This window comes from Otolemur garnettii, unplaced genomic scaffold (assembly GCF_000181295.1).
Source record: "Otolemur garnettii isolate 467f Iridium unplaced genomic scaffold, OtoGar3 scaffold00025, whole genome shotgun sequence".
NCBI lineage: Eukaryota > Metazoa > Chordata > Mammalia > Primates > Galagidae > Otolemur > Otolemur garnettii.
Window position 1 is genome coordinate 18,274,366 of NW_003852420.1, and position 25,735 is coordinate 18,300,100.

The window sequence follows — 25,735 nt, forward strand, 5'->3', positions numbered from 1 at the left end:
TGCTATGACATCACAGCTCACAGCAACCTCCAACTCCTGGGCTCAAGCGAGTCTCCTGCCTCAGCCTCCCAAGTAGCTGGGACTACAGGTGTCCACCACAATACCCGGCTATTTTTTTGTTGTTGTTGCAGCCATCATTGTTGTTTGGCAGGCCAAGCTGGATTTGAACCCGCCAGCTTAGGTGTATGTGGCTGGCGCCTTAGGTGTATGTGGCTGGTGTCTCTAAATATTCCTTGCAGATTGGCTGTTTCTTTTATGAGTTCCTCTCTTTCTTGTAAGTCTTCATCAAATGCAGCCAAAGGGAGCAAGAACTTGCTTTCAACATTTTACCTGGAAACTGTTACCCAGATCCATTTGCTGTCTTCAAGTTATGATAGATGACAGTTTTATTAAGAGTTTCATCTCCATATATATAGGGGTCACTTGACCGGGCACGGTGGCTCATGCCTATGATCCTAGCACTCTGGGAGGCCAAGGCAGGTAGATTGCTTGAGCTCACGAGTTCAAGACCAGCCTGAGCAAGAGTGAGACCCCATCTCTAAAAAATAGCCGGGCATTGTGGCGGGTGCCTGTAGTCCCAGTTACTGGAGAAGCTGAGGCAAGAAAATAGCTTGAGCCCTAGAGTTTGAGGTTGCTGTGAGCTATGACACCAAGGCACTCTACCCAGGGTGACAAAATAAGACTCTGTCTCAAAAAATAAAATAAAATAAAAACTAATAAGGGTCACCTTTTCTCAAGCTTCCTATAACAGCTGACTCATTGTTTACTTACTGCTAGGTCTCAGAACTAATGTCACATTTTTTCAGTTTTTATTGCTATTGCACTCCACTCTTGGAACCAGTTTCTGTCAACTATTATCACAATATGCTGTGTAGCAAAGAAACACATCATTTCAGTGGCACACAACAATGAGCATTTGTTTTCATTCATGGGTTTACAGATTAACTCATTCTGCTTTACACATCCTGCATCTTCCTCTTGGGACCCAAGGGTGTTCCCAGAATCAGTAGTTTAGCCATGTTCTTCCCATGGTCATGGCAGAAATATAAGAGGGTTAACCTCACCAACAAGCATGTTTCATATCTCTCTTTGTGTTCATCTGCTAACATTTGGTTGGTCAAAGCAAGTCACATGACTCAAATTCAAGGTCCAGTGAAATACATTGCAGGGGGTTTTTTTGGTTTTTTTTTTTTTGAGACAGAGCCTCAAGCTGTCCCCCTGGATAGAGTGCTGTAGCATCACAGCTCACAGCAACCTCCAACTCCTGGGCTCAAGCGATTCTCCTGCCTTAGCCTCCCAAGTAGCTGGGACTACAGGCACCCACCACAATGCCTGGCTATTTTTGGTTGTAGTTGTCATTGTTGTTTGGCAGGCCCAGGCTGGATTCGAACCTGCCAGCACCGGTGTATGTGGCTGGCACCTTAGTGGCTTAAGCTACAGGCACCAAGCCCATTGCACCTTTTTGTGGGAGAAATTGTGGTTACATAGCAAAAGGCATGAATACAGGGAAGAATTAGGAATTCAGGCCAATAATTCAACACCCCAGCACATCTTGTATGGATGATTCAGCATTTGGCTTTGCGTGTACGGATAATGGGGCTTCAAATATTCTCAGTTTGAGGGCTTTAGCTCAAACCAAGATAATCAAAGTATTATGTAGCAATGTCTCAGACCTACCCAGAAATGTGTGCACCTACGCTCCCGCTTATAGACGTATATAAAGTCTTGTACTCTTAGACCTATATGTAATATGAAAACAGATATAAAAAACACCATACTGATATTCTCCCATGTGTACACATGTATCTAAGGTCACACACCTGCACACACACTCATACATGTGTGTCTCCTTCAAGGCTTCTGCTACCTCTATACCTGTGAGGAAATCATGCCTCTTGGAGATGAGGGCCACCAAAAAATTCAACCTCCCAAGTTCCTAATCAGTGCCCCTTCCAGGTCTCCATGATGACCACAACATACTTGCTTCTCTTTCCTCCACCCTTTGATCCCCTTATGCTTAGTAAGTAAACTCACCTACCTCACAGGGAAAACCTAAGCCACCAGATTTTTGATTCTGTGGCCAGAGCTGTGGCTGGTCCATATGATGCTTTTGTGCTGAGTTAAGAAAAGGTGCTCCTCCTTAAGACACTTAACTGCCATCTGTTGAAAAGCTATCAGCTGGGCAGCACCTGTGGCTCAGTGGGTAGGGTGCCAGCCCCATATACTGAGGGTGGCAGGTTCGAACCCAGCCCCAGCCAAACTGCAACAACAAAATAGCTGGGCATTGTGGCAGGCACCTATAGTCCCAGCTACTCGGGAGGCTGAGGCAAGAGAATCACCTAAGCCCAGGAGCTGGAGGTTGCTGTGATCTGTGTGATACCACGGCACTCTTCCAAGGGCACTAAAGTGAGACTGTCTCTACAAAAAAAAAAAAGAAAAGAAAAGCTATCAGCTGGGTAGAGAGGCTCATGCCTATAATCCTAGCATTTGGAAGGCTGAAGGTGGAAAGATCACTTGAGGCCAGGAGTCTGAGACCAAACTGGGCGATAGCAAGACCCCATATTTACAAAATAAAAATTTTAAATACTGGCTGGGCATGGTGCTACACCTGTAATTCTCAGGAGACTGAGGCAGGAGGACTGCATAAGCCCAGGAATTGGAGGTTGTAGTGAGCTATGATCATGCCACATGTACCCTAGCCCAGGCAACAAAGTGAGATCTTGTAAACAAAACAAAATAAAACAATATCTGTAGATATACAGTTTTTATTAGAATAAGATCCCTTGTTTCTATCTGCCCAAAATTTGTCATAGTAATTATGTGCAACTCAATATTGTACATGGCAGACCCCCTTATATGTGGCATCCTTACTCAGTGTAAAAGTTGTACCACCATATGTGGCCAGCCTGTCACACCTCCCCAACATAGGCACACACAGGCACATCCTCACTTAGCCACTGTCTCCCTGCAGGGGTCACCCCTCCTCAGAAGGCACCCCCCTCAGCAGAAGTGAGCAACCGGACCTGCCTCCCCTCCAGGGCTGAGGGGCACGAAAGCTCTTTGTTCCTCTCACATCGGCACTTATGCACTCAAGCCGTGTGCAAGCAGGTGGATAGGTATGGGTGGAGGCAGTTATTGAGACAGTGGGAACCTGGCAGGAGCTAGATCCTCTTGGGTGGCCATGGGCAGATTGTGGCTTCCCACCCACCCTCCCACCCCTGTGGGTCTGGCCAGCTTCCTAGCAGCCAGTGCTGCTACTACCCCCCCGTCTGACCCAGATTCCACCTTCCAGAAATAGCTCTGGCAGGTGACTGGCAGGCAGGGGGGCAGCTCCAGCTGGGATCATGGTGGAAGCAACACTTGGCTGTTTATGCATGCCCATCCCACTCAAAGGACCTACCGAGAACGAAGAGCCCTGATCCCGCAGTCTGCCCTGATCCTGACTCTCCCCTCTGTACATCTCTGAGAAAAAGAAGAAAGAACACAGCAAAGCCTCCCTGCTTCTCTTACTCAGCCTGCCTCCCTCTCTTCCTGCCAGCCTCCCCACCCCCACCTGCCCCCCATCTATGCCTGCCTTCTGTGCACATCCTCCCCAACCTCCCTTTCTATGTCTCTCCCACTCCTTCTGAATCACAGGAGAGACTGTGACATCATCACTCAGGGGCATCAGCAAGCATGGGGGGATGGGCTGCAGGGTGCACCCCCACTCCTGCCAGATACACTCTCTGCACCTGTGCGTGTGTGCCCACACTTATGCACACACATGTGTGCACTGGGGGTCATCCCTGGCAGTGTTTGAAGCTCGAGGCTGAGCTGGGATAGTTTCCAGACCTAGGAAACACGCTTCCTTGCTCAGGGCCCCTGAGTTCTGGTTTCAGCTCTATTGGGTCACGCTGAGCAGGGGAATATCTGGTCCTCCCTGGGCCTCAGATTCTCCATCTGGGTGATGAGACTTGGGCTTCGGGGCCCCTAGGCACCTCCCATCTGTGCCCATCTAGTTACCACTTATTCTGCCCTCCCTTCTCTGTCCCCTCTCATCTATCCCCCAACTCTCCTACTTTCTTCTCTGATTCACTCCCCACATCTACACAGGAAGGGAGGCTGACAAAATTCCAGTGAGCAGTCAACCTTCCAGTCAACCTCGTCCCCTGAGCCCACACCCAAGTTCCCCAATCTGTTTTTTCTACTGCAGCCTCCTGTCAGCTCAGCCCATCCAATCCCAGACAGCCAGGGCTAAGAGGAACCTCAAAGACTATCATGCCCAGAAAGACTTCATGTGTCATCTCTGATCCCTGATGCTGATGACTGGGATTTAGTTAAGCAGAGAAGTGTGCCACCATTGATTGGTGAAGTCTGCTGTGGCCAGAATAGTTACACATATCTGCCCTTCCTGACTTATCCCAGTTACCTCAGCACAAACACATATGCATTTACAGATGTTTCACAAAGAAACTGCATTCTAGAGCAGTTAAGTGTTAAGGTTAAGGTCACCCAGCTAGTAAGTCAGAGAGCTGTTTCCCACTTGAGCCCTCCTGGCTTCAAAGCCTGGAGTTCTCCATTGTTCTCTGTGTGGGGGAACCATCCAAAGTCCCGGTAAAGAGATATAAGATATTATAGGAGTTTCAGGGAGAATGAACTAGCAACATGGGCAGGATGGACCACTGGCTGGGAGGCCATACACAGCCTGGCACAGTGGTCCAGGGAAGGGCCATGGGATCAGGGCGTGATGGGAGGATCCAGGAGGCCTTTTGAGAATGAGTGATGAGGAGCTGAAATGTTCTACTGCTGAAATGGGCAGCTCTCTGCACAGAACGCTGGCAGAAGGCAGGCTTCCTTTTTGGCCTCCACCAACCCTTTGGCCTAGGACATTCTGGTTAATTCAGTGCCTTTTGTGTGCTAAGCACATGGATCATCACTCTTCTAATCCTGTTTTTAGACTGAGCCTTCTGGGGGAAGTAGTAACCGGAACTGAAGGACTGATAGACAGGCCTCCAACGCCAAGACTGAGATTCTGGGACAAGACAGGAACATTCATTCCCTATGCCTTCATGGGATAGAGAAGTCACCACAAAGAAAGAGGAACTAATGAGCTTAAAGAACCTTGGAGACCCTATGGCATGGTGGTTAAGGAGATGAGCCTTGCAATCAAGCATTTTTTGTCAATACATGTTTATTGATCAATTACTATGGGCCAGGCTGTGCTGTAGGCATCAGGGAACTAAATGGAAACCCTGGCCTTCAAGGATGGTATAGTCTATTGAGAGAGGAAGGGGGCTCAGCGCCTGTAGCTCAGTGGCTAGGGCACCAGCCACGTACACCGGATCTGACAGGTTCACCAGCCCGGACCTGCCAAACAACAATGACAACTACAACCAAAAAATAGCTGGGCATTGTGGTGGGTGCCTATAGTTCCAGCTACTCTGGAGGCTGAGGCAAGAGTTTGAGGTTGCTGTGAGCTGTGACACCATGGCACTCTACCCAGGGAGACAGCTTGAGACTCTGTCTAATAAAAAAAAATTAAAAAAGAAAGAAAAAAGAGGGGGAGGGGGTAAATGAAATAAGAAACATAAATAAGTATGCGATTTATTGGGAATTGGCACAAAGCATGGGGTACTGGAGGATGATAGAGTGCTCAGAGGGGTGATGAGATATAAACAGCGCAGAAATCATTGAGAAAGATTTGGGTGAAGACTTGAAGGACGTGCAGGAATTCTGGAAGAGCAGTGCTGAGGGGGATGCTCCTGGTAGGGGAATGGTGCAAAGGCCCTGTGCAGAGGGTGCCTGGTGTGCTCGGGAGGCAGAGAGAAGACAGGGAAGAGAGGGTTGGGCCTGGCCATAGGCCATGGAGTGGACTTTGTCTTTTGGTCTGAGTGAGAGGGGGAACCACTGGAGCTTAGGAGCAGAAGAGTGATTGTAAAAGAAACACTCAGACTGCTGTATGGAGCCTTGATTGGAGGCAAGAGGCAGGGCTGCAGTAATGCCAGGTTGGTGATGGTAGCTAATATGGGGCACAGCAATTGTGACAACTGGCCAGAGCTTGGGTGTTCTGAAAGTGGAGTCAACAGGAGCCCTCGGTATATTCGATTAGGGTGTGAGGAAAGGAGAACAGCTAAAGGGGTGATGAGAAGGGATTGTTATGTGGCCAGGCCAAGTGGGCAGAGCCCTCATGACCCTACACACATGCATACCCTGTTCTGACCGCCTGGGACAGGTGACTATCTGGAAAGTTGGGAAAGAGGAGCTTCTACACCCCCAGGAGGGGAAGCCTTGGGGGCTAGGCTGGGGCCCTGGGGCAGACTGAGTCCTGCCTATTCCCCATCTCAACCTGAGCTCCAGCCAACTCAGCTTTGCGGGGATCCAGCCACACTGGGGCCCCTTGGGGTATGGTAGGTAGTCCATAGTAGGTGCTCCATAAATATCTTCTGGAATCCTAAAACATCACCATCAGAAGGGACCCCTAGCCCAAGGGTCTCAAACTTGGTAAAATATAAACTCTAATAGAGCTCCCCCTGAATTCTGGCCAGGAATCTGCTTTTCAATCAGTGCCCCCACTAACCTCAATTGAGAAGGTCAACCACAGTCACCGTTTGAGAACTTCTACCTTGGTCCAGGTAACAGAGCTGGTGAGTCTCAGAGAGGGAAAGGGATTTGTCCAAGGTCACAAAGGGAAAGTATTACTGAATTTGGGACAGTGAGGTGGGATAATGAGATCTCATCCTGTGCTGCCTTGTATTGTCAGAGCCTATGATGAATGTATCATGTTTTTTTCTAAGTAAAGTTTTCAATTTAAAGTTAGACATTAAGCGCACAGTACAGGTGTAGCATAATGACTGAATGTAGGATGAAGTAAACTACGACTTTCACAGTGCTCACTTAGCACAATGCCTGAAATCACAGCGACTCAGTAACTCTCAACTGATTTTTTCCTTAAAGCAAAAACCATGACAATTGTATTTGGAAACACTGTTACATCTTCTTCAGTCTTAACAACAATGTTATCCTATGAAAGATCAAAGATTCTTTTCTCCATTTTGGGGAAACAGATGCAGAGAGAAGGGAAGTAACCCAGGAGTTGGGTCTGTGGATGGCAAATCTGTAGGTGTGGCTTGGAGAGGTGAGGTCCGCAAGGAGGTGACAGGACCAGGGTTGAGTGAGGAGACTTGGAAGAGAGAAACAGGGAACCAGAAGGAAGAGGGGTGGTGTGAAGGCACACCTACTGCCAACCCCGCTAGGGCTAGCCACTCCGTCCTCCCAGACACTGTGGGTGTACTTGTTTTATTGCACCAAGGAGGAAATGAAGGTTCAGGGAGGCTGAATGAACATCTAGTCCAAGGTCACACAGGCCTCGAGAGTCTGAGTCAGGGTTGGAACTGTGTCTCCAGGACTCCTGGTGGACACAGCAAAGGCAGGACGGAGTGGAGCCCATGGGACCAGAGGACCAATATGACCATGCAGGGGTGAACAGGACACTTCAGGATGCTTCCTCTGAGCCTCGGTTTCCCCGTTACAGGGAGGCGTCACCCGGGCTAACTGGTGTGAACTCCCGCCCCAGTCCGCCTCCCACGGAGCATGCGTCGCGTTCCAGCTGGAACTGGTTTGGCGCGGGGGTTCGAGGGGCGGAACCCCTCGCGCTCGGGCATGCGCGTGCCGACGTGGGCGCGCGCTACCTCCCAGAGCCGGTCGGTCTGGGCGTGGGCTGAACTGAGCGGCCCGCGCGCCTGCGCACCGGCCCGGCTGCGCGCACCGGACCACGTGCCGAGCTGGCTGCGCGCGCCCGCTCGGCCCGGGAGTCCCGGGCGACGCGCGCGCGGCTGACGCGGGGGGCGGGGCAGGGCGGGGCAGGCGCGGGGCTTTAACCCGGAGGCCCCGCCCCTCGGGCGTACAAAACCGGAGCCTCGGGCCGGGCCGCGTGAGGGAGGAGGGTGAGTGCCCGCCGCTGGCCGCAGCTGCCGCCAGTCCGTCCGTCACTCCGTCCGTCTGTCCGGTCCACGTCGTCGCCGCCGCCTCCTCAGCCCGGACGCCCGGGGCCCGCCCAGCGCCGCCCGGAGCAGCCGCGGCCCCGCGAGGAGACGGGCGCCGCCCCCGCCCAGCCCTGCCCTACCCTGCCCCCGCCCTCCTCCCGTCTGTCCATCCATCCACCCGCCTGCCCGCGCTTCCGTCCTTCTGTCCGGCCTCCAGTCCTCTGGCCCGTGTCTCCGCTCCGCCCGCTTTGTCTCTCCCTGGCTCGCTGTCTCTTTGTCTCTGCCCTCGCGCTCGCCCACAGCCCCTCCCTCGCTCCCGGATCTCGGGTACCCCCTCAAGGCGCTCCTCTTATTCCTTGGAGCCTCCCTGTCTGGGCGCCCCGTTCTTCGGGACTCACCCTCAGATCGCCCCCAGATCTTTTGGGGCCTCTCCTTCAGAACACCCGCCACTCTTCCCAGGGCTCTTCCTGAGCTTCCCCCACATCCTTTGTGGGTCCTCCCTTCTGTGTCCCCACATCCCTGGGGTCTGGCCTCCTCTGAGCCCCCATTCCCTCAGGTTTTTCCCTCGTGTGGATGTTCCCCATTCCACTAGGACCTTATAGATCCCTCGGGGTCTCTCTCCTTGCTCCCTGACTTAAGGAGCACTGCCCTGCTTTCCCTTGGTTTGTCCCTTGTCTCTGTCTCTCCTTGTTTCCTTTCAGGTCTGCGAGCATCCCCACTTCTTTGTCACGGGGTCCCCTGCTTTGCTCTCCCTGTCTCTCTGTGTCCCCACATCTGTCTGAGTGGTGTCACCACTCTGTTGTCTCTTGCACTGAAGGCCCCCCCTCTGTGCCTGCTTCTTTGCACAGGGCTCTTGGCCCCCCTTGCTTTTCTACCCCAGCCCCTTGTCTCCCCTTCTCTCTGCTCCCTTGTCTCCCTGTCCCTTTTTCTGTCTCTGCTGGGTCTCTGGGTCTCTGACCCCCATCTGGCCCTCATGGCTTTGTGTCTGGAGCTCTTGAAGCAATGTGAGTGGTGGGGTGTCCGGGTCAGGCCGGAGTCGCCCGCAGGCTGGCCGCGGCCAAGGCTCCATGGGTTGGCGCTGGGGCAAGGGCTGGCACTGGGGCAAGAAGGCTCTGGAGCCTCTTACAAAGGGGGGCATGGAGGGTGGGGCCAGGCTCTCTGGCAAAGGTGGGATTGAGGGGCCTTCCTGCTCTGAGGCTTCTGCTTTAGTTGCTTGAGTGTATGGAGGGTGCCATAGGCTGGGCATCCCTGCCCGCTTGGCCCTGCATGGCCTGGCACTTTGTGATCGCTTGTGGGCAGGCCAGGGCTATTTTGGAGCTGGCAGGATGTGATATCACTTGGACATTTATTTAGACCTAACTGGGGGTGGGGGCTGCGTTCTTGCTGGCTTGAGTAATGAAAATTTGCAGAGGGGGTACGGCCTCCTAGACAGCTGGTCTGAGGGGTTTGTGGCCAGAACTTTGCAGGCCACCAGAATGGGTATACAGGGGTGTACCTTGGTCTTGCTGAGACTTGATTCAGGATGAGCAGGGGGAAGAATTGTTCTTAATCTGACCACCATTGAGTATTGGGTTCGGCTGTCTAACACCTCTGAAACCTTGGTACTACCAGTTTCAAGGTGTGTAACCTTGAATGAGACCGTTGGCCTTTTCAAACGTCAGTTTCTCCATGTGTGAAAAAGGGAGTAGCTGTGCTGGCTTCACATGGTTGTCATGAAGATCAAATGGAACATCTGTAGATATACTTTCTGAACTGTCAGCCTGTCTTTATACTGAGGGAGAGTAGCTTGCCCAAAAGTATGCAGTTCCTGCTAGAGCTGGGACAGGGATCCAGGCCCTGGACTCCACAGTTCCCAGGGTTCTTTACCCTCCACTCCATTACCACCTTGTTATTTGGAAATAAAATACACCTGCCCTTCCAATAGAGCAGGGAGAAAGCTGTCCCTTGCTTATACCTAATTTGTGATTGTGCTTTTGTCTGTCAGTTTGTAAAGATAGGTGGGTGTGCCCAACAGGATGTCTGTGCTGGGGGACAGTTGGATTTTCCGTGTTTCATCACATTGTTGTTTAAGGGTGGGCCCTGCTTGGACAGTGGCACTTGGGAATAAAGTCAGCTCATTTGTAGTTGTGAGCCCTGGCTGCTTTTCCTGCTTCTCCTGTAGAGTCGGAGAACAAAGGCTCCAGCTGAAAGAGCCTCACAGAGAGCTAGGGTCTGCTGTCAAGAGGCCTAGATGTCCTAGATTCAGAGCAAGGAATGAGATCAGCTGTTGCAGCCCCCTTCTAGATGAGGAGATTAGGCCTGGAAGATCCAGGGACATGCAGAGGGTCAAGCCGGGAGTCCTGGGTCCTTTTCCAAGGTACTCCCTCTGAAGAAGTCACTGTCATACTGGCGTCACCTGCCCCTGGTGTATAATGACAGCCTCTAACATCCTTTGACCTTTTACTGTGTGCCCTCTGCTCATGTGAACTACATGCAGTGGGGAGGAGAAGGGACTTGTTCCCGACCTAGAAGTGAGGGGCTTGGGGTTCTGGCTCTCACATCTCACCCACTTTCAACTTCCTAATCTATAGAATGGGAATAACAATCCTTGTCCTACGACTGATTCTGAAATCATGGAATCCCTAAAGAAATTCTGTAAGGCAGAACACCAAAGTTCTGTACTTGGCTCTGAAGCTAAGATGCTTCGGACAGGTGTCTTTTCTCCGTGAGTCTTTATTTTTCCTTCTGAAAAATGAGAAAGTTGGATGGCACGGTCTCTGAGGTCCTTGCAGCTCTGATGTTTGAGGTTTCTAAGATAACTCAAAGGCCACCTATTTGTACTTGCGGGTCATTTAACCTTTTAAATGTGTGCCCAGTCATAGAGTAAGAGGGATAATGTGCTGAATACTGCCACATGTGTGCTGATGACGTGCCATGGGGTTTCATGGAAGAGATGTGCTGCCTAAGCAGAGATCAGAAAGACTTCCAGGAGAGGGTGGCATTTGAGCTAAGTCTGTGTACCAGGCATGGTCTGCCTGTTATACGGACTGTTCCAGAGAGTAGACATCATATGGCTTTAGAGTCACAAACACCTGGTTTTACTCAGTCTCCATCATTCACAGCCTGTGTAATCGTGGGCAAGCTACTTTCTTTGAGCCTCAGTTTCCTCATCTGGACTCAAGATTTACACTGCAAGATTGGAGTGAGGATTAAATGAGATTATATATAATGTATGTTTTAAAACCTGGTACACAGTGAGCCTTAATAAATGTGAATTTTCCCCTCCTAAAAATATCTGGGTCACTTTTATCTTTGTGAGAATGAGACAGAGGCCCAGCGTCTCCCTCTACCCTTGTGGTTGGGGTTCAGGTAACAAGGAAAGCACCTCTGTATTCTAGTAATAATACCAGTGCTTCTCTAACCTCTCACAGGCTGTGTGAGGCATTGTGTAATCTGCCAAGCTCTTTCCTGACCATTGTTCCTTACAACAGTACTAGGAGGAAGTCAGAAACCAGTGGAGTTCTCCCTTTTCATAGGTAAATGAAGAATAAGGGGCCCAGAAAAGGACAGGGGCTTGCTCAGGGACCCACAGCACCACCGTGTCAGGCAGGCTTGCAGCCAGGTCTCTTGACTTTTCTTCTTCATAGCCCACAGCTTTCCCCCAAGTTTATTGCTTCTGCCTGGTAGCCTTGCCCCGTGAGGCCACCTACCCCTCAGGCCTCCTTCTCTGGGTCTGGCATCTGTTCTGCAGGCAGGATTTGCTTGACATTTCCCCAGTCGCTGAGCTCATCTCAAATTGAAAGGAGGCTGGATGGGGACTGAGTCACCACCTCCCCTGGCTTTCTCATCCTGAGCAGCAGCCAGACACACCCAGAAGGACACTGCTGGAGACTGCCTGGTTGTAGATGCCGCACATGACAGACTTGCCCCCTGGAAGCTCAGCTGGGCTCGGGAATGTTTCTCCTTGAGCTCTTGGGCTGTCTGTGTACTTCTTCACTCCCCAGGGCTCCCCTAGCCACAGTGAGAAGTTGTTGCCTGAGCTTTCCTTGCTGCAGGCCTTTATTTGTGCTGTACCTTTTCCTTACAGTGTCCTCTCTTCCCTTGAGGCCCACACTGTCAAATGCCACCTACCCCCGGGAAGTTTCTCATTGCTGGTTCCAGAGTACTAGGGGGAGTTTAATCTTAGGTCCATACACTTGCTTAAAGTATGACCCTCGAAGGTCACTTCACCTTTCTGTGCCTCAGTTGCTTCATGTATAAAATTCAGGTCACTTGCCTTTATGAAGTTTGAGGTTTCTGTCCCCAAAGCTTTGAACTCCATCCCCAAAGATTCTCATTTGGCAAGTCTGGGGTCAGAAATCAACATTTTAAACCAGCCCTCTAGAGCAGTGGTTCTCAACCTGTGGGTTGTGACCCACAGGAAGTGTATTAAAGGGTTGCGGCATTAGGAAGGTTGAGAACAACTGCTCTAGAGAATTCTGATGCTGAGAGTCTGGCCCCTTTACTCTGGAAAAAGCTGAGCCTGGATTTGTATGACATGCTGACTTGTCCTTGCTGTGTGGCCTTGATCAACTTTCTGTTCCTCAGTTTTGTTTCTTGTCAGATTAGGATGGAAATACCTACCTCACAGTGAGGACAAGAGCTCCTGTAGTAAAGGCACCTCAAGACATGGCAGTCATCTCCATCGTCAGCTCTGTTTGGGGTATGATTGGTTGTTTTCAGAAGCAAATCACCCTCTCCACTGCTTAGCCCTGGGAACATTCACCGTCAGATCAGACCTAGCCAGGGTGAGGAATTGAACACCTGAGCAGAAGTGAAATCATTTATCAACAGGATTTTAATGAGGTCCATGAGCTGTGTGGTGTGAATACCTCTCAGGTTCCAGATTTCCCAGTCCTGACTAGCTTTCCTTTCCTTACTCAGCCTGTGTTGGAATCAGCTGTGTTCCTCACCTACCCATTCTTAGAAATCAAGACTACCTTAAAGACAAAACCCAAATTCTTTTTTTTTTTTTTTTTTTTGAGACAGAGCCTCAAGCTGTCCCCCTGGGTAGAGTGCCATGGCATTACAGCTCATAGCAACCTCCAACTCCTGGGCTCAAGCGAGTCTCCTGCCTCCGCCTCCCAAGTAGCTGGGACCACAGGCACCCGCCACAACGCCCGGCTATTTTTTTTTGGTTGCAGCCGTCATTGTTGTTTGGCGTGTCCGGGCTGGGGATTCGAACCTGCCACCTTAGGTGTACGTGGCTGGCGCCTTAGCCGGTTGAGCTATAGGCGCCAAGCCACAAAACTCAAATTCTAAAGCTAAAAGATGATTGTTTCCCATTTCATAGTACAAAAGCAGACCCAAGGAGGGGGAGGGATCCAGAGCAAGAGCATGCCAGGGCCATGCTAGAGCCCTGCCTCCCCACCCAGGGCTTTCTCATTTATGAGCATTGGGGGCCTAGACTGTCAACTGGAGAAGTGGGGCACTGAGGTCTCATTTGGCCAGTGAGCAGTTTCCTCACAGGACAAGAGCAAGAAAAGTGGTTCTATGTGGTCAGAGCTAGACTCAGCCTGGAGCTGAATTGGCCATGGAAAATACTTTCTTACTAGGGCCTGCCCTCCTAGGCCTAGGCTAGGCTCAGAGAGGATGGGGAAGAGCAGACAGTCAAGGCCTCTGCCCCTGGGAATTTATAGTCTGATGAGGGAGACAAGGCCTACAATTATGAGAGACTGTGTGACAGTCTGTAATTAAGTGTCTGCTGAGGAAAAGCATTGTCTTCGAAGGAAGAAGTGAGCATGAGCCAGAGGAAACAAGAGCCCTTTGAGGGGAGCTGGACTTGCAGTGGCAGAGGGTGGGGCCAATGTTTGGGGAATGGTCTGTTCAAAAGCAGAGGTGAGAGTGCTGGAAGATGAGTGCATTTAGGGGAACAGTGAGCATGCTACTTTGGCTCATGCTGCTGGGGCTTTGTGCTCTGGCAAGAAAATCTGGTAGGGTTAGGAGGTTGTAGGCAGCATTGAATATCAGCTAAAGGGCAGAGGCACTGAGGAGCCATGGAAGATTTTAGAACAAGGGTAGCACAACTGGAGGACTTTTTCAAGAAGATGAATCAGGCTGGGTGAATTGGAATGAGTAAAAATGACGACAGGGAGGAGACTTTGCAAGCATCCAGATGAGACAACAGGGTGAGGTTTGGGTGGGACCCATGGGAGTGAGAAGAGCCAGTTGGGGTAGCAGAGGATGTTGTGCTCCCTTAGGAGAGCCTAGCTGGAGCCCAGATGGGCCAGAAGGAAAGATGTTGAGTGTGGCTGGTTTGGGGCAGGAAGTAGCAGTATGAGTACATTCCTTATACACCTGCTGTCAGCTAGGCTCCCAGCCAGGGGCTCCACATGCGCTCTTATTAAATCCATGCAAGAAGCCAGAGGCAGGTGGACTTACCGTCCCCGTTTTACCAATAAGGAAAATGTGACTCAGACCCAAGGCTGACTTTCTCCAAACTCTGGCTCTTCCCACAGTCCAGATCAGGTTCTTGGAAAGGGAACTGCTGTTAGGGACCCAGGGAACTAAAATGCCTTCTTGCCCCTTCCCTTCGGGGCACACAAATATATCCTGAAGCCCACAAATCCTGCTTTCTAAAAATCCTGACAGTCAGGATGCCAGTTTAGAACTTCTTCCAGGTGGAAGAGTCAAAGGAGCCAAGGACCTTCACACCAGCAGTTTTATACACAGCTATGAGAAGTCTCCAGAGCTGCACCACATATGTCCCTGGGCCCTTTGAGAGTCTTAGCCAGCCCCCACCAGGGAAGGTGTTCCCCAGCCCAGCCAGTAGAATCAGTCACCCACAATGGCAAGGAGGGACTTGTCCTCTTGTCCTAAGGTGCTTAGTAGGTAATAGAGCACAGGACCCTTTTCTGAGGCAGCAAACAGCAATACCCACTGGGAGAGGGAGGAGGGAGGGGACTGGAACTTAGAGAGTGGCTACAGTGTGCATGGCCTTGGCTCTGCCAAGGTCTCCCAGCAAGTGGTGCTCTGCTCCTGGTTTTGCAGCACATGTCCCCCTGCACTCCCTCTACCCTTAACCTCTAGTAACACCCCCAGCATCCACATGCCAGTCTGCTTTGGCCCAGCTGAGCCCAGCTGTATGCAGAGTGCTATAACTGTAACCATGTTTTTCATATCAAAATCTGGACAAAGGTTTTGAAGAGGGGTTTCTGTGCTCTTTTGAAGCAGAGACAGCCTGAGAAATATAATTTAGACATTGAAACAGTAAACTAGAGTGACCTGTGCTATCCCTTTCAATTGTAGAAATTCCCTTGATCACCAGTTTGCCAGGTGCTTTCTTATAAATTTGCTTAGTCTCACATGTATTCATTCTTTTTGTTTTGTTTTCAGCATATTGGATTCTGGATCTTTAATACTCTTTTAGCCTGTTTTGATTTGCAAAGCACTTTTATGCACATTATCTCAGTAGATCTTTACACAACCTGGACGGTATTACTTACTATTCTTATCATCTTTGTTTTCTAAAAGAAGAAACCAAGGCTCATTGACAGAAAGTAACTTGACCAGGCTCGGCCCCCGTAGCACAGTGGTTACAGCACCAGCCATATACACCAAGAAAGTAACTTGACCAAGGTCACTCTGGCTGAGCTGCTCATTTATCCCACAAATATTCATGAAGCGCTGCTATGTGCCAGCCTGTGAGCTGGCTCTGAGAATACACTGGCAGGCAGAGCAGCCTTAGGGACTTAGCTTCTGAACTCCCAGAGTCCACAGCATCACCAAGGTCTAGCCAGGACTCCTGACCTCCACCCTAGGCTCTTTCCACTGCAGACCCCTGTAGTTTGGGCTTGTGGGTTAGATTGATACAGCCTGTAATATCAGGGTGTAAGGCAAGCCAAGGTGCAAATATATGTGAACTGAACTTCAAAAGTGACAAAGGAGATCTTCAGTAATGACTTTATTAACAAGGTGAGAAAGGGCATCTCAGCAGAAGGCCATCTGTTCCTTCTCCCTGGGGGGATGTCACTAAGGGCTGCTTTGCCTAAGATCCTGGCCTGAATTTTCTGCAGCCTCCAAATATTTGATTACATTCTGCACAGGTGTGGAGCCCCATGGCCATGTGTTGAGCTGGGGACCCTCCTTGCCTCCTTTAATATTAAATGAGATGAAATAAAGGTAGGTCCTACGACAGCAGGTCCAGAAGGGCCTCAGGCCCAGCCCCCTCATTTCCCATGAGTAGGAATCAAACCCAGGAGGGTAGGGACTTGCCAAGATCTCATATTTAGAGACAGTCCTTCCCCTTTCTTATCAGCTTGACATAATTTCCCCAGTCCTGGTAGGAACTCTCTCATCCCAGCTGTCATACTCAGCATTCAAAGATGCTTTCAAATCCTGCTTATGACTCAAGGCCAGGTTTTTCCTCGGAGTCTTCCCTGACACTCCCCTCCACACCCCAGAGTCCTACTGTGTCCAGGTTGCCTCAGCCTCTAGCCTTTCGAAGGTGGACTGCCTGTTCTGCAAGGCTAGACCAGCTGCCCCTGAGGAGACTTTTCAAAATCTTAATACCTGGGCCCTGCCCCCCTCCCCAGGAGTCTGGTGCCTGAGGCCTAGGGGAAGGCACCTGTAGGTGCGTTTTACTAGAGTTACTTTTCTGTGAAGAATTTTTTTTTAAATCAATACATGTAGTTAAAAAGGTCAAACTTTATAAAGAAAAAAGAAAATGAGTCTCCCACCCACCCAGATACCTAATAACCACTGTGACCAGTCTTGCAGTAAGTATATTTCCAGAAATACCCTGCATATGTGGGCAACTCTTATCAGTAACACCCCTTTTTATTCCCTAAGCAGCAGAGTATTCCTTACCTACTTTTCTGTACCTTACCCTTTTCATGCATGTCTGTCTGTGCTGTAGGTTAGTCTCTGTGGGCACACACAGGTTTATGGCCTCCTTTTTTTTCATGAGCCTGTGGCTTTCCATCAGCAGGGTGGACCCCGGCAGTTTGTCCTCTACCCCAGGCGTTTAGGTTATTCCCAGTACTGCTGCTATAAACAGTGCTGCTGTGAACACCCTTCCCTCGTGTCTATGTGAGTGTGGAACCGTAGAAGCCACCCTGCAAGTGCCATTGCTGTTTCCAAGAGACCATGTGCTTAAAATTTTGTCAGATATTTTTAAATTGCCTTTGCTTCCATTCTGAAAATATATATATTTTCTAAAGTACCCTGCCCCCACCCCTAGATTCAAATTCATTTTCTTGGTTAAGAAACCACTATTTTAATCACAGTTTTACAGATGGGGCAGAGCCCGGAAAGGAGAAGGGGTTGGCCCGTGCTACTTAGCAGTCTTCAGCCAAGGTGTCTCTTCAAAGTAAGGTGCAGATGGGAGGAAGTGAGGAATGGAGGGAAGAATGGGGCTAGAGGGGTAGCAGGAGCAGAGCCAGATTGGGGAGGGGACTTTGTACAGGTAGCTTGGGACCTGTTTATGACTTGGGCTCCAGGGAGAGGCATTTCCCCTCCCACTTGAAGTCCTCTGTCATGAGCTGCTCTGGTGTGTGCTGCACCTGCCTGGCAACAGGAGGGCTGGGAGCTCATTCAAATATTTACTGAGCTCCTGAATCCCAGTGCCTGCTTGGTCACTATGTCCCTGCCCTTTCCTGAGCCTCAGTTGTCCTCATTCGAATAGTCAGTGGTCTTACTCCTGTCTTTCACAGGCTATTGGGAAGATTTGATAAACTAGCCAGTGAGAAGATACCGTAAAACAGATCACAATGGTCTTAGCATGAGCTCACAGGGGCCACAGAAACTGAAGTTGGGACCAGACTTCAGTGGGCTGTTGTCAGTCTTGCAGATGGCCTGCCTGGTCAGCTCTTAGGCTAGGAATTTTAGGGCAGCTGTTGGTGAGTGTCTTGTTCTTACTGTGCCAAGACAGGGTCAAGATCACACTTAGGGCCTTCCTGAATTTGCTTTGCCCCAGCTTGCTAAGACCTCCAAGATACAGGATAAAGGAGCTCAGCCGGCAGGTAGGGGAGAGGTAGTTGGGGAGATCAGGAGGGTGTCTTGCTGGTGCCGGAGTTTTGCCTCTTCTCCTAAGCCAACAGGATGGTCCTTTGGGCCTGCCATGGGTCATCTCTACAGCTCCTTTTCAGCCCAAGTGGTGGCAGGGGTGAGGAAGGGGAAGTTCTATCATTTTTTTTTTCTAGTTTAAAATCACCAGCCTAGTTCCTCCCTCCCATTTTATCAGGGAACACAGGCCTGGAGAAGGTGAGGGCCCCCTACCAAGTTTCTCGGTGGACTAGCAGTCTTACTGGGATTTCAAGCTGGGTGTTCCACTCGCCTAGTCTTTAGCTCTGTTTTTCCTTTACCCACATCCTCAGTTCTTTAGTTTCACTTTGGGGCTAAAAACCAAAGTGAAAGGAAAACAAAGCAGGAGGCAGCTGCTTCAGACCCAGCCCATGCTGGGGGACTGTGAGGGACCCAGGCCCAGCTGGCCTCACTAGAAGGGGAGCAGGCCTCTTTCCTACCCTCTCCCACCCTCATTTTGGAAGCCTGGCTGGGCCAGGCGCTGGGTGGGGCCTGCAAGGAGAGGCGCCAGGCTACAGACAGGCGCCGGCGTCCCAGCTTGGCCAGCACTGGCTGGGAGACTGCCAGTAGGACGGTTCCCTGGTGAAGTCAGCCTCACCCGGGTGCAGTCCCAGCCTGGGCCCCAGGTAGGCCTTTTAAACGCTGGTCCTTCCGGGGCAGGGCTGAGCTGGGGCTGGGCCTATGTTGGCCTGGGAAAGAAATCCTGGCTTCCTGAATCCAGCTGTCACACAGCAGTTCACTCTCCCGGCAGGTAAGAGCTGGCACCCTGTCTCTACTGTGAAGACTCTTAAACTTTCAATCACTGTGGGCTCTTACCTTAACCCCTGGTAGTTTGTTTTCAGGACCTAGATGGCTTGAAAGCCTTTTTGCTCTGGTCCTACATCCAATCTCCAGGAGTTGGAAAGGATGGGGGAGCAGGAACCTTGGCTTCTCACCTCAGTGTCACTGAGTTAGTTGATGGGTGGTCTCAAGGCAAGTTTCTTCCCTGCTCTGGTCCTCAGGTTCTCATTTTCTTCTCTGCAGGAGAGAATTCCATCTAGTTCTGTGTTCAGTTGAATTGATTTTAGTTCCTGAAAGCTGATGAGAGTATCCTAACACTGGGTTTGGTCAGCCTGTGTATTTTAAAGATTAACTATTATCTAACTTAGTTGGGCTCTCAAGTTCCCATTCTCTGTGCTTTTTCTAAGAAATCCTCAGACTTGCCAAAGCATTATGTATCAGTTTTGTTGCATCAACAAGTATGATTTTTATGTGCCTCTCCTCTGCTCAATCACAAGGTCCCTAAGCACAGAGCTGGTGTCCGCTCTCTGAGAGCACCCACAGAGCACACAGTAGGTGATCGGGAAACTGTTTGTTGAATGACTGCATTAATGAGCCACACTGACCATGCTGTTCCCTGGAATGCAGAAAGACAGCATTTATAAAGCCCACCTGTGTGCAGAAGCCCACACCCCAGAGACTGTGCTGACCTATAGTTAAGAGCCCCACCTTGGGCAAGGTACTTAACTTCTCATGCTAATAACACCTGATTATTCTCAGCATGAGGATGGGTGCAAAGTAGTAAACACAGTGTCTGGTACAGAGGAAGCACTTTATCCAGGGAAAAGGGAAGACTTAAAGTAGCTGAAAATTGTCAATGTCCCCTGCCTGGATGTGAGTGGATTGTGGGGGACTGTTTGGAGGGGAGTTGATCATTTGATGGCTGTGGGCTAAGCACAGGGGTCTCCTAGGGAATATGGAGTGAATCAAGGTCCAACAGCCATAATCAGACTGCCTAAGTCTACCTGTGGCACTTTGAGCTGGAGTTTTCCTCTACGGCAGTGGTTCTCAACCTTCCTAATGCTGTGGCCCTTAATACGGTTTCTGTGGGTCTCAGCCCACAGGTTGAGAACTGCTGCTGTACAGGGGCATCACACCATGGGGTGATTTCTTGGTAGGAGCTGTGACTAGGAGCATATTATTGAGCATGCTAGGAATAGGTTTGATATTCTAGCCCCTCCTGGAGCTTTCTTGCCTTCTCAAGCTTCCCACACTTCATGACGTGGCTATCATCCTACACAAGGGTGTGGTAGCAGTCAGGAATTGTCTGCCTGCCTGAGGCTAGTGCAGGCCAAAGTGGGCTGTATGAAGGGGGCTTGTCTGACCGCACCTAATAAAGGCAAATGCCACTGCTGCCCACCAGTCCTTTCCAAGGAGGCACGTGCAACAGTGTGTGAGAACAATCCAGGGGAAGAGGATTTGGGTGCTAGGAGCCAGCTCTTCCCTCCCACCTCTACTTTTCTTTCCAAACAATCAGCTATTCATATACTTGGAGTGCCAGGTACTGTGCCAAGAGCCAGGGAGAGAGTAGGGAACAAGATTGACTTCCACCCAGCTTGGAGTTCCCACCTAAGCAGGTAACAGATAAACAAGACACATCTGATTGTGATAAGAGCCCTGAAGGAGGCTCAGCGCCTATAGCTCAACTGGCTAAGGCGCCAGCCACGTACACCTAAGGTGGTGGGTTCGAATCCCCAGCCCGGACCCGCCAAACAACAATGACGGCTGCAACCAAAAAATAGCCGGGCGTTGTGGCGGGCGCCTGTGGTCCCAGCTACTTGGGAGGCGGAGGCAGGAGACTCGCTTGAGCCCAGGAGTTGGAGGTTGCTGTGAGCTGTAATGCCACGGCACTCTACCCAGGGGGACAGCTTGAGGCTCTGTCTCAAAAAAAAAAAAAAAGAGCCCTGAAGGAAAACTCATAGGTGCTGAGAGGGACCTATTCAGAGAAGATGGAGCAGAAATCTCAGGGAACGTGACTGGGAGGATGGAAGGAGACAGCCAGGGCAGACTGGGAATGCAGGTATCAGGGTGCTGAGGTGGGAGCATTTGATATATTGAGGGCACAAGGAGAGGTACAAGTTACATCTGGAGCAGTCTGCAATGTCAGGCAGGATTCTTTGGGTCTCAAAAAGCCTAGTTAGGTTTGAGGCAAAAAGCTTTGTTCGCCCCATGACCACAGGAGCCATGGGCGTCACTATATTACAAGGTATGATAACAAAAGAACTGCCATACACCTGAGCTGGCAGGTTTGAATCCAGCCCGGGCCTGCCAAACAACAACGACAGCTGCAACCAAAAAGTAGCCAGGCATTGTGGTGGGCGCCTGTAGTCCCAGCTACTTGAGAGGTGAAGGCAGGTGAATCTCTTGAGCCCAGGAGTTGGAGGTTGCTGTGAGCTGTGATGCCATAGCACTCTACCCAGGGTGACAGCTTGAGACTCTCTGTCTCAAAAAAATAAATAAAATTAATATCAAAACTTCCAAATTCTTAATGGTTTTTATACTGATCATAAGTCATCAAAAAAAAAAAAAGTTCCTTCGGCATTCCTGTTGATTGCTAACTTCCGCGTGCTGCTTGGGTTCATGGAGCCCTGTCACTCCTCCTGTTGCTAAGGGAGGCAGGTTGCAGTTACTGCTCTTTTCAGAGGTGATGAAACAGAAAAGGAAAGTGACATGTGCATGGTCACACAGCTTAGTCAAGATTGGAAGTCCTGGTTCACGGTCTATTTTATCACACTGCCTTTGTTTAAGAAGGCTAAACAGAAGTTTCTACTTTTTAGCAAGATTGCCATTCTCAAACAATACTAGTTTAAAGTTTTGGTATAGAATGATATAATAGTAATTGTGTTAGGGCAATGGGATTAAAATGACTTTTTTCTACTTTCTGTGATATCATTCTCTGTGTGTTCTTTCCTTTTTTTGAAGTTTAGTTTTCATTTTTTATTTCTACATAATCACACAATCTCTTCTATCCAGCTCCTTTCTAGGGTTCTATGATATACTAACACATACATTACTACCCTTGTATACCTCCAGCCTTTCTTTTCTATTTTTAACTTCAAAGTATTAATTAAGGGGCTCAGTGCCTGTAGCTCAGGGGCTAGGGCGCTAGCCACATACACTGGAGCTGGTGGGTTCAAACCCAGGCCGGGCCTGCCAAACTGACAACTACAGCCAAAAAACACCTGGGCATTGTGTCAGGCACCTGTAGTCCCAGCTACTTGGGAGGCTGAGGCAAGAGAATTGCTCAAGCCCAAGAGTTTTGAGGTTGATGTGTGCTGTGATGACATGGCACTCTATTAAGGGCAACATAGTGAAACTCTGTCTCAAAAAAAAAAAAAAAGTATTAACGAAGTGTAAGTGTTTTTGTTGTATGATATCTTATATATTGCTTAAGTCAGGACTTCTGGTGTGCCCATCACAAGAATAGTATTCATTGTACCCATATTGTCCTCCACCTACCCTTCTACCCTGCCCCCTTCTTGGTTTGTCATGTCCATTATATCACCTTGTGCCCAGGTGTACCCATGTTAGCTCCCACTTACCTGTGGTACTTGGTTTTCTATTCCTGTTCACTTAGGATAATGGTTTCTGGTTCTATCCAAATTGCTGCAAATGACGTTATCTCATTCCTTTTTACGGCTGAATAGTAGTCCATGGTGTACACATACACATATACCACATTTTCTTTATCCTCTTATGAATTTTGGGTTGAGTCTTATGTCTTTGTAATTGTGACCTTTATTTTCTATTTGAATTCTTTCTCTTTTATTTCTGTTGAATTTTAGGAAAGAGACTACAGGCAGATTATAAATCTATTCCTGTTCACAAATACATTGACCTTAAATCAGAAATAAAATTTGTGCCTAAAGTAGTTTTTATTTTGTGACTTTTGGATTTGGGGTGAGAAAAATCAATGCAATTTAACTGCTGGGGCCCATGGTAGAGAATCCCTCAGTAGACTGTTCTCTAAGGCCATTTTTTTTAACTGTGGTAAAATACACATAAAATTGCCTCTCTTAACCATTCATAAATGTGCAGTTATATGGCATCAAATTATATTCCTGTTGTGCAGCCACTGCCACCATCCATCTCCAGAGCTCTTTTCATCTTTCCAAACTGAAACTCTGCCCATCAGACAGTTACCCCCCATTTCTTCCTCCCCTTAGCCCCTGGCACCTTGGTGTCTCTGTGAGTTTGACTACTCTAGGTCCCTCATTCACTAGCCCATTTTAAGGAGGTATATTTGAAAAGTGATGGAGGAGGAGCAGTGTCTCTAAATAATTAACTCTTATGTTGGTGATTAATTCTCCAAGTTAATGCACACTGCCATCTGAGCTTCTTTGTGGCTGTGTTCCAGCAGAATTGTTAAAAGACCAGTCATCTCCTGGGAAGGCTTGTTCCACAGAGGCAGCCTGGGTTCCAAAGCCTGTGGTGGCTGTGAGGAGCCTGGCCACAGGCAGGATAATGGGACGAGGAGGACAGTAGAGGTAATCATGGGACCTGGCTATAATTCCTTGTTATCAGCTACTTGCTGCAGGATTTGGGCCTTATCCCTCCACCTCCCTCAGCCTCAGCTTCTTCTGGGACATGGGACAATACTTCCCAACATGCGTATGTCCCAGAATTGTTGAAACAGATGGTGGACATCCTTTTGCAGCCTTGAGAGTCCTACTGCAGTATTCAGTGTGTTTAAATGCAAGTAAAACAGGGCTTTGATCCCCATTTGATAGAAAAAGCAGTGGAACTCAGAAGTAAAGTGACTTGCCCAAGGTCATACAGCACATACCTGACAAAACGTACTGAAACCCAGCTACCCCCACTCTACAAGTTGCAGCTATTTCAAGTTTCACTGTCAGTCTCTATTTAGAAGGACAGTGGACTGTGAAACAGATGGTTCGTTTTCCATCTTACTGGGTTTAAGACATTGTTCAAGAAGTCCCACTGTTGATGGGCCTGCAAGGGAAGATGAGGGTGGTAAAAGTATTGGTGGAGAGTCAAGGATGGCAATTCTTTGTCATAAGAATAGAATACTAAAGTATTTGGAGTCACCATCTTGAGCATGCTTGGCAGTTACTCCTCATCCCAGCCCCATGGCAGACAGTGTCCATCATAGCACTCCCATTGAGCCTGGACACAGCCAGGAGCCTCTTCAACACAGCCAAGTGATGCCAGTCAACCAGAAGCAGTGTGTCCCATGGAAGCTGTGTCATCCCCAACCTAGTAAAGTTCCTGCTTTTTTTTTTTTTTTTTTTGCAGTTTTTGGCCAGGGCTGGGTTTGAACCCACCACCTCTGGCATATGGGGCCAGTGCCCTACCCCTTTGAGCCATAGGTGCCGCCCAAAGTTCCTGCTTTTACAGATGGGCCACAGTCCTGGGAAGGGCAGACTGTGAGGGGCAAGTGATGTCACAGGTCTCTTTGTGAGAGCAGAAAAAGGACAGCTTGGGGGAGTATGTTTTCAAAAACACCGGGGCTGAGCAGCTCCCAGGGGGGTAGAAGTTATCAAGGTAAAGTCTGCTTTCTTCAGGTGCTCCTGGGGGTACTGGCGTGGGCTGAGGGTGTTATGAATGTACACCATAGTCACATGGTGCCAGCCGGAGAGGCAGGGCAAGCTTGTCTTTCTGCAGAGGCTTCTAGACTTTGTAGGAATATGTGTGTCTTACTGAAGCAAGCTTGGGATTTTACTTGCGATTTACTTTACTTATGAGACTGGATGCTGTGGAGGTTGGGTGCTGGAGACTGAACCCTGTAAGATTTGCGCTTTCCTAACAGGCAGAATGTGACTGTCTCACTGTGTGACAACCTTTCTGAGCCTACATTTTTCTTGGCAAAGGGGAGATGGTGAAAATATCCCTTTGAGGGGATCAAGTATAAGATAGAGGTATAAGGACCTCAGACAGTGACTGGCTTACTGCAATAGCCACCAATTCCTGAGCAGATGGGAACTATGGTTATTAGCCACTAATATCCAATTTCTAATTGGATCCACTAATATCTAATTGGATCCACTAATATCTAATTTCTTAGAGTGTGGCTAACACTGCGCCATTGTGGGGGCAAGAGTCTGTGGACAGGATGGAGTGGTGGGCAACCTTCCAAATGTTGGGTGTTTCAAGGATATTCTCCCAAATGTCACATGTTGTATTCTCAGAGGTGGCTGAGAGGAAAATTGAGGAGTGAGGCGTGTGGAAGGCTGGGGGGATGGGGCGAGCATGTAGTCAAGACTTGCTTTCGCCGTCTTGTGCTTGCTAAGTTGTCTCTTACACACTCAGCTCTTCTTGGTCTGACTTCAAGGTCTTCCAAGCAAAGTCAGAGATGGGGTCCTACCTCCTAAGTGTCAGCAGGCATTTGCATGGGCACCTCTTCTGGGTCTGTGATGGGGTTAGAGAGATGTGAACCACATGGTCTCTGCCTTTGGGAGGCTCAGGGGATAAAGAGAAAAGCAGCAAAGTAAACAGCCTTGTAAAAACAGTGTGCTGGGTTATGTCTAAGCCTGGATACTGACCCAGTGAAAGAGCCAGGACAGGAGTCTGGGGAAACTATCTGGGAAGCTTTTTGAAGAGTGATGCGAGAACTGAGCCCTAAAGGAGGGGGTAGGATTATTGAAAAAGCAGGATCCAAGCAGGGAGTAGCCGGTGCAGAGGCCTGGAAGCTGAGAGCATGGTGTGTTGGCTTGTAGAGGGTGGTGGCAAGAAATTAGAGGGGTGCTTGGCAAAGCAGGGAGGCTGGTGATCATGACACTAAAATATTGGGAAAATACTGGCACAGCATGGTGTGGAGAGATTGGATGGCTATGAGAGTGTATAGGCAGGACATTGACCTTCCCTGAACTTGGCCCTTGGAAAAAATAAGATCCCTCCCTTCTCCCCCAGGCCAGAAATCCTCATCCTGTGGTCCACAGAGTCCCTGGAAGGCC

At 49.5% G+C, this 25,735-nt stretch overlaps 1 protein-coding gene across 6 annotated transcripts in view; it reads left to right on the top strand.

The window, feature by feature from the left end:
- The window catches only part of DLGAP4 (DLG associated protein 4), an 88,583-nt gene that overhangs the window by 15,880 nt on the left and 46,968 nt on the right, over positions 1–25,735 (top strand). Inside the window, exon 1 of one of the 6 annotated variants that reach the window (XM_012804155.2) lies at positions 8,176–8,965. The exons of 4 other annotated variants lie outside the window; for them this stretch is intronic. In XM_012804155.2, coding sequence (XP_012659609.1) covers positions 8,935–8,965 — 31 coding nt within the window. In that variant the 5' untranslated portion in view covers positions 8,176–8,934. Of the gene's footprint in view, positions 1–8,175; positions 8,966–18,668; positions 18,754–25,735 lie in introns of those variants that run through there. One more of the 6 variants, XM_023512155.1, reaches the window with a different exon arrangement.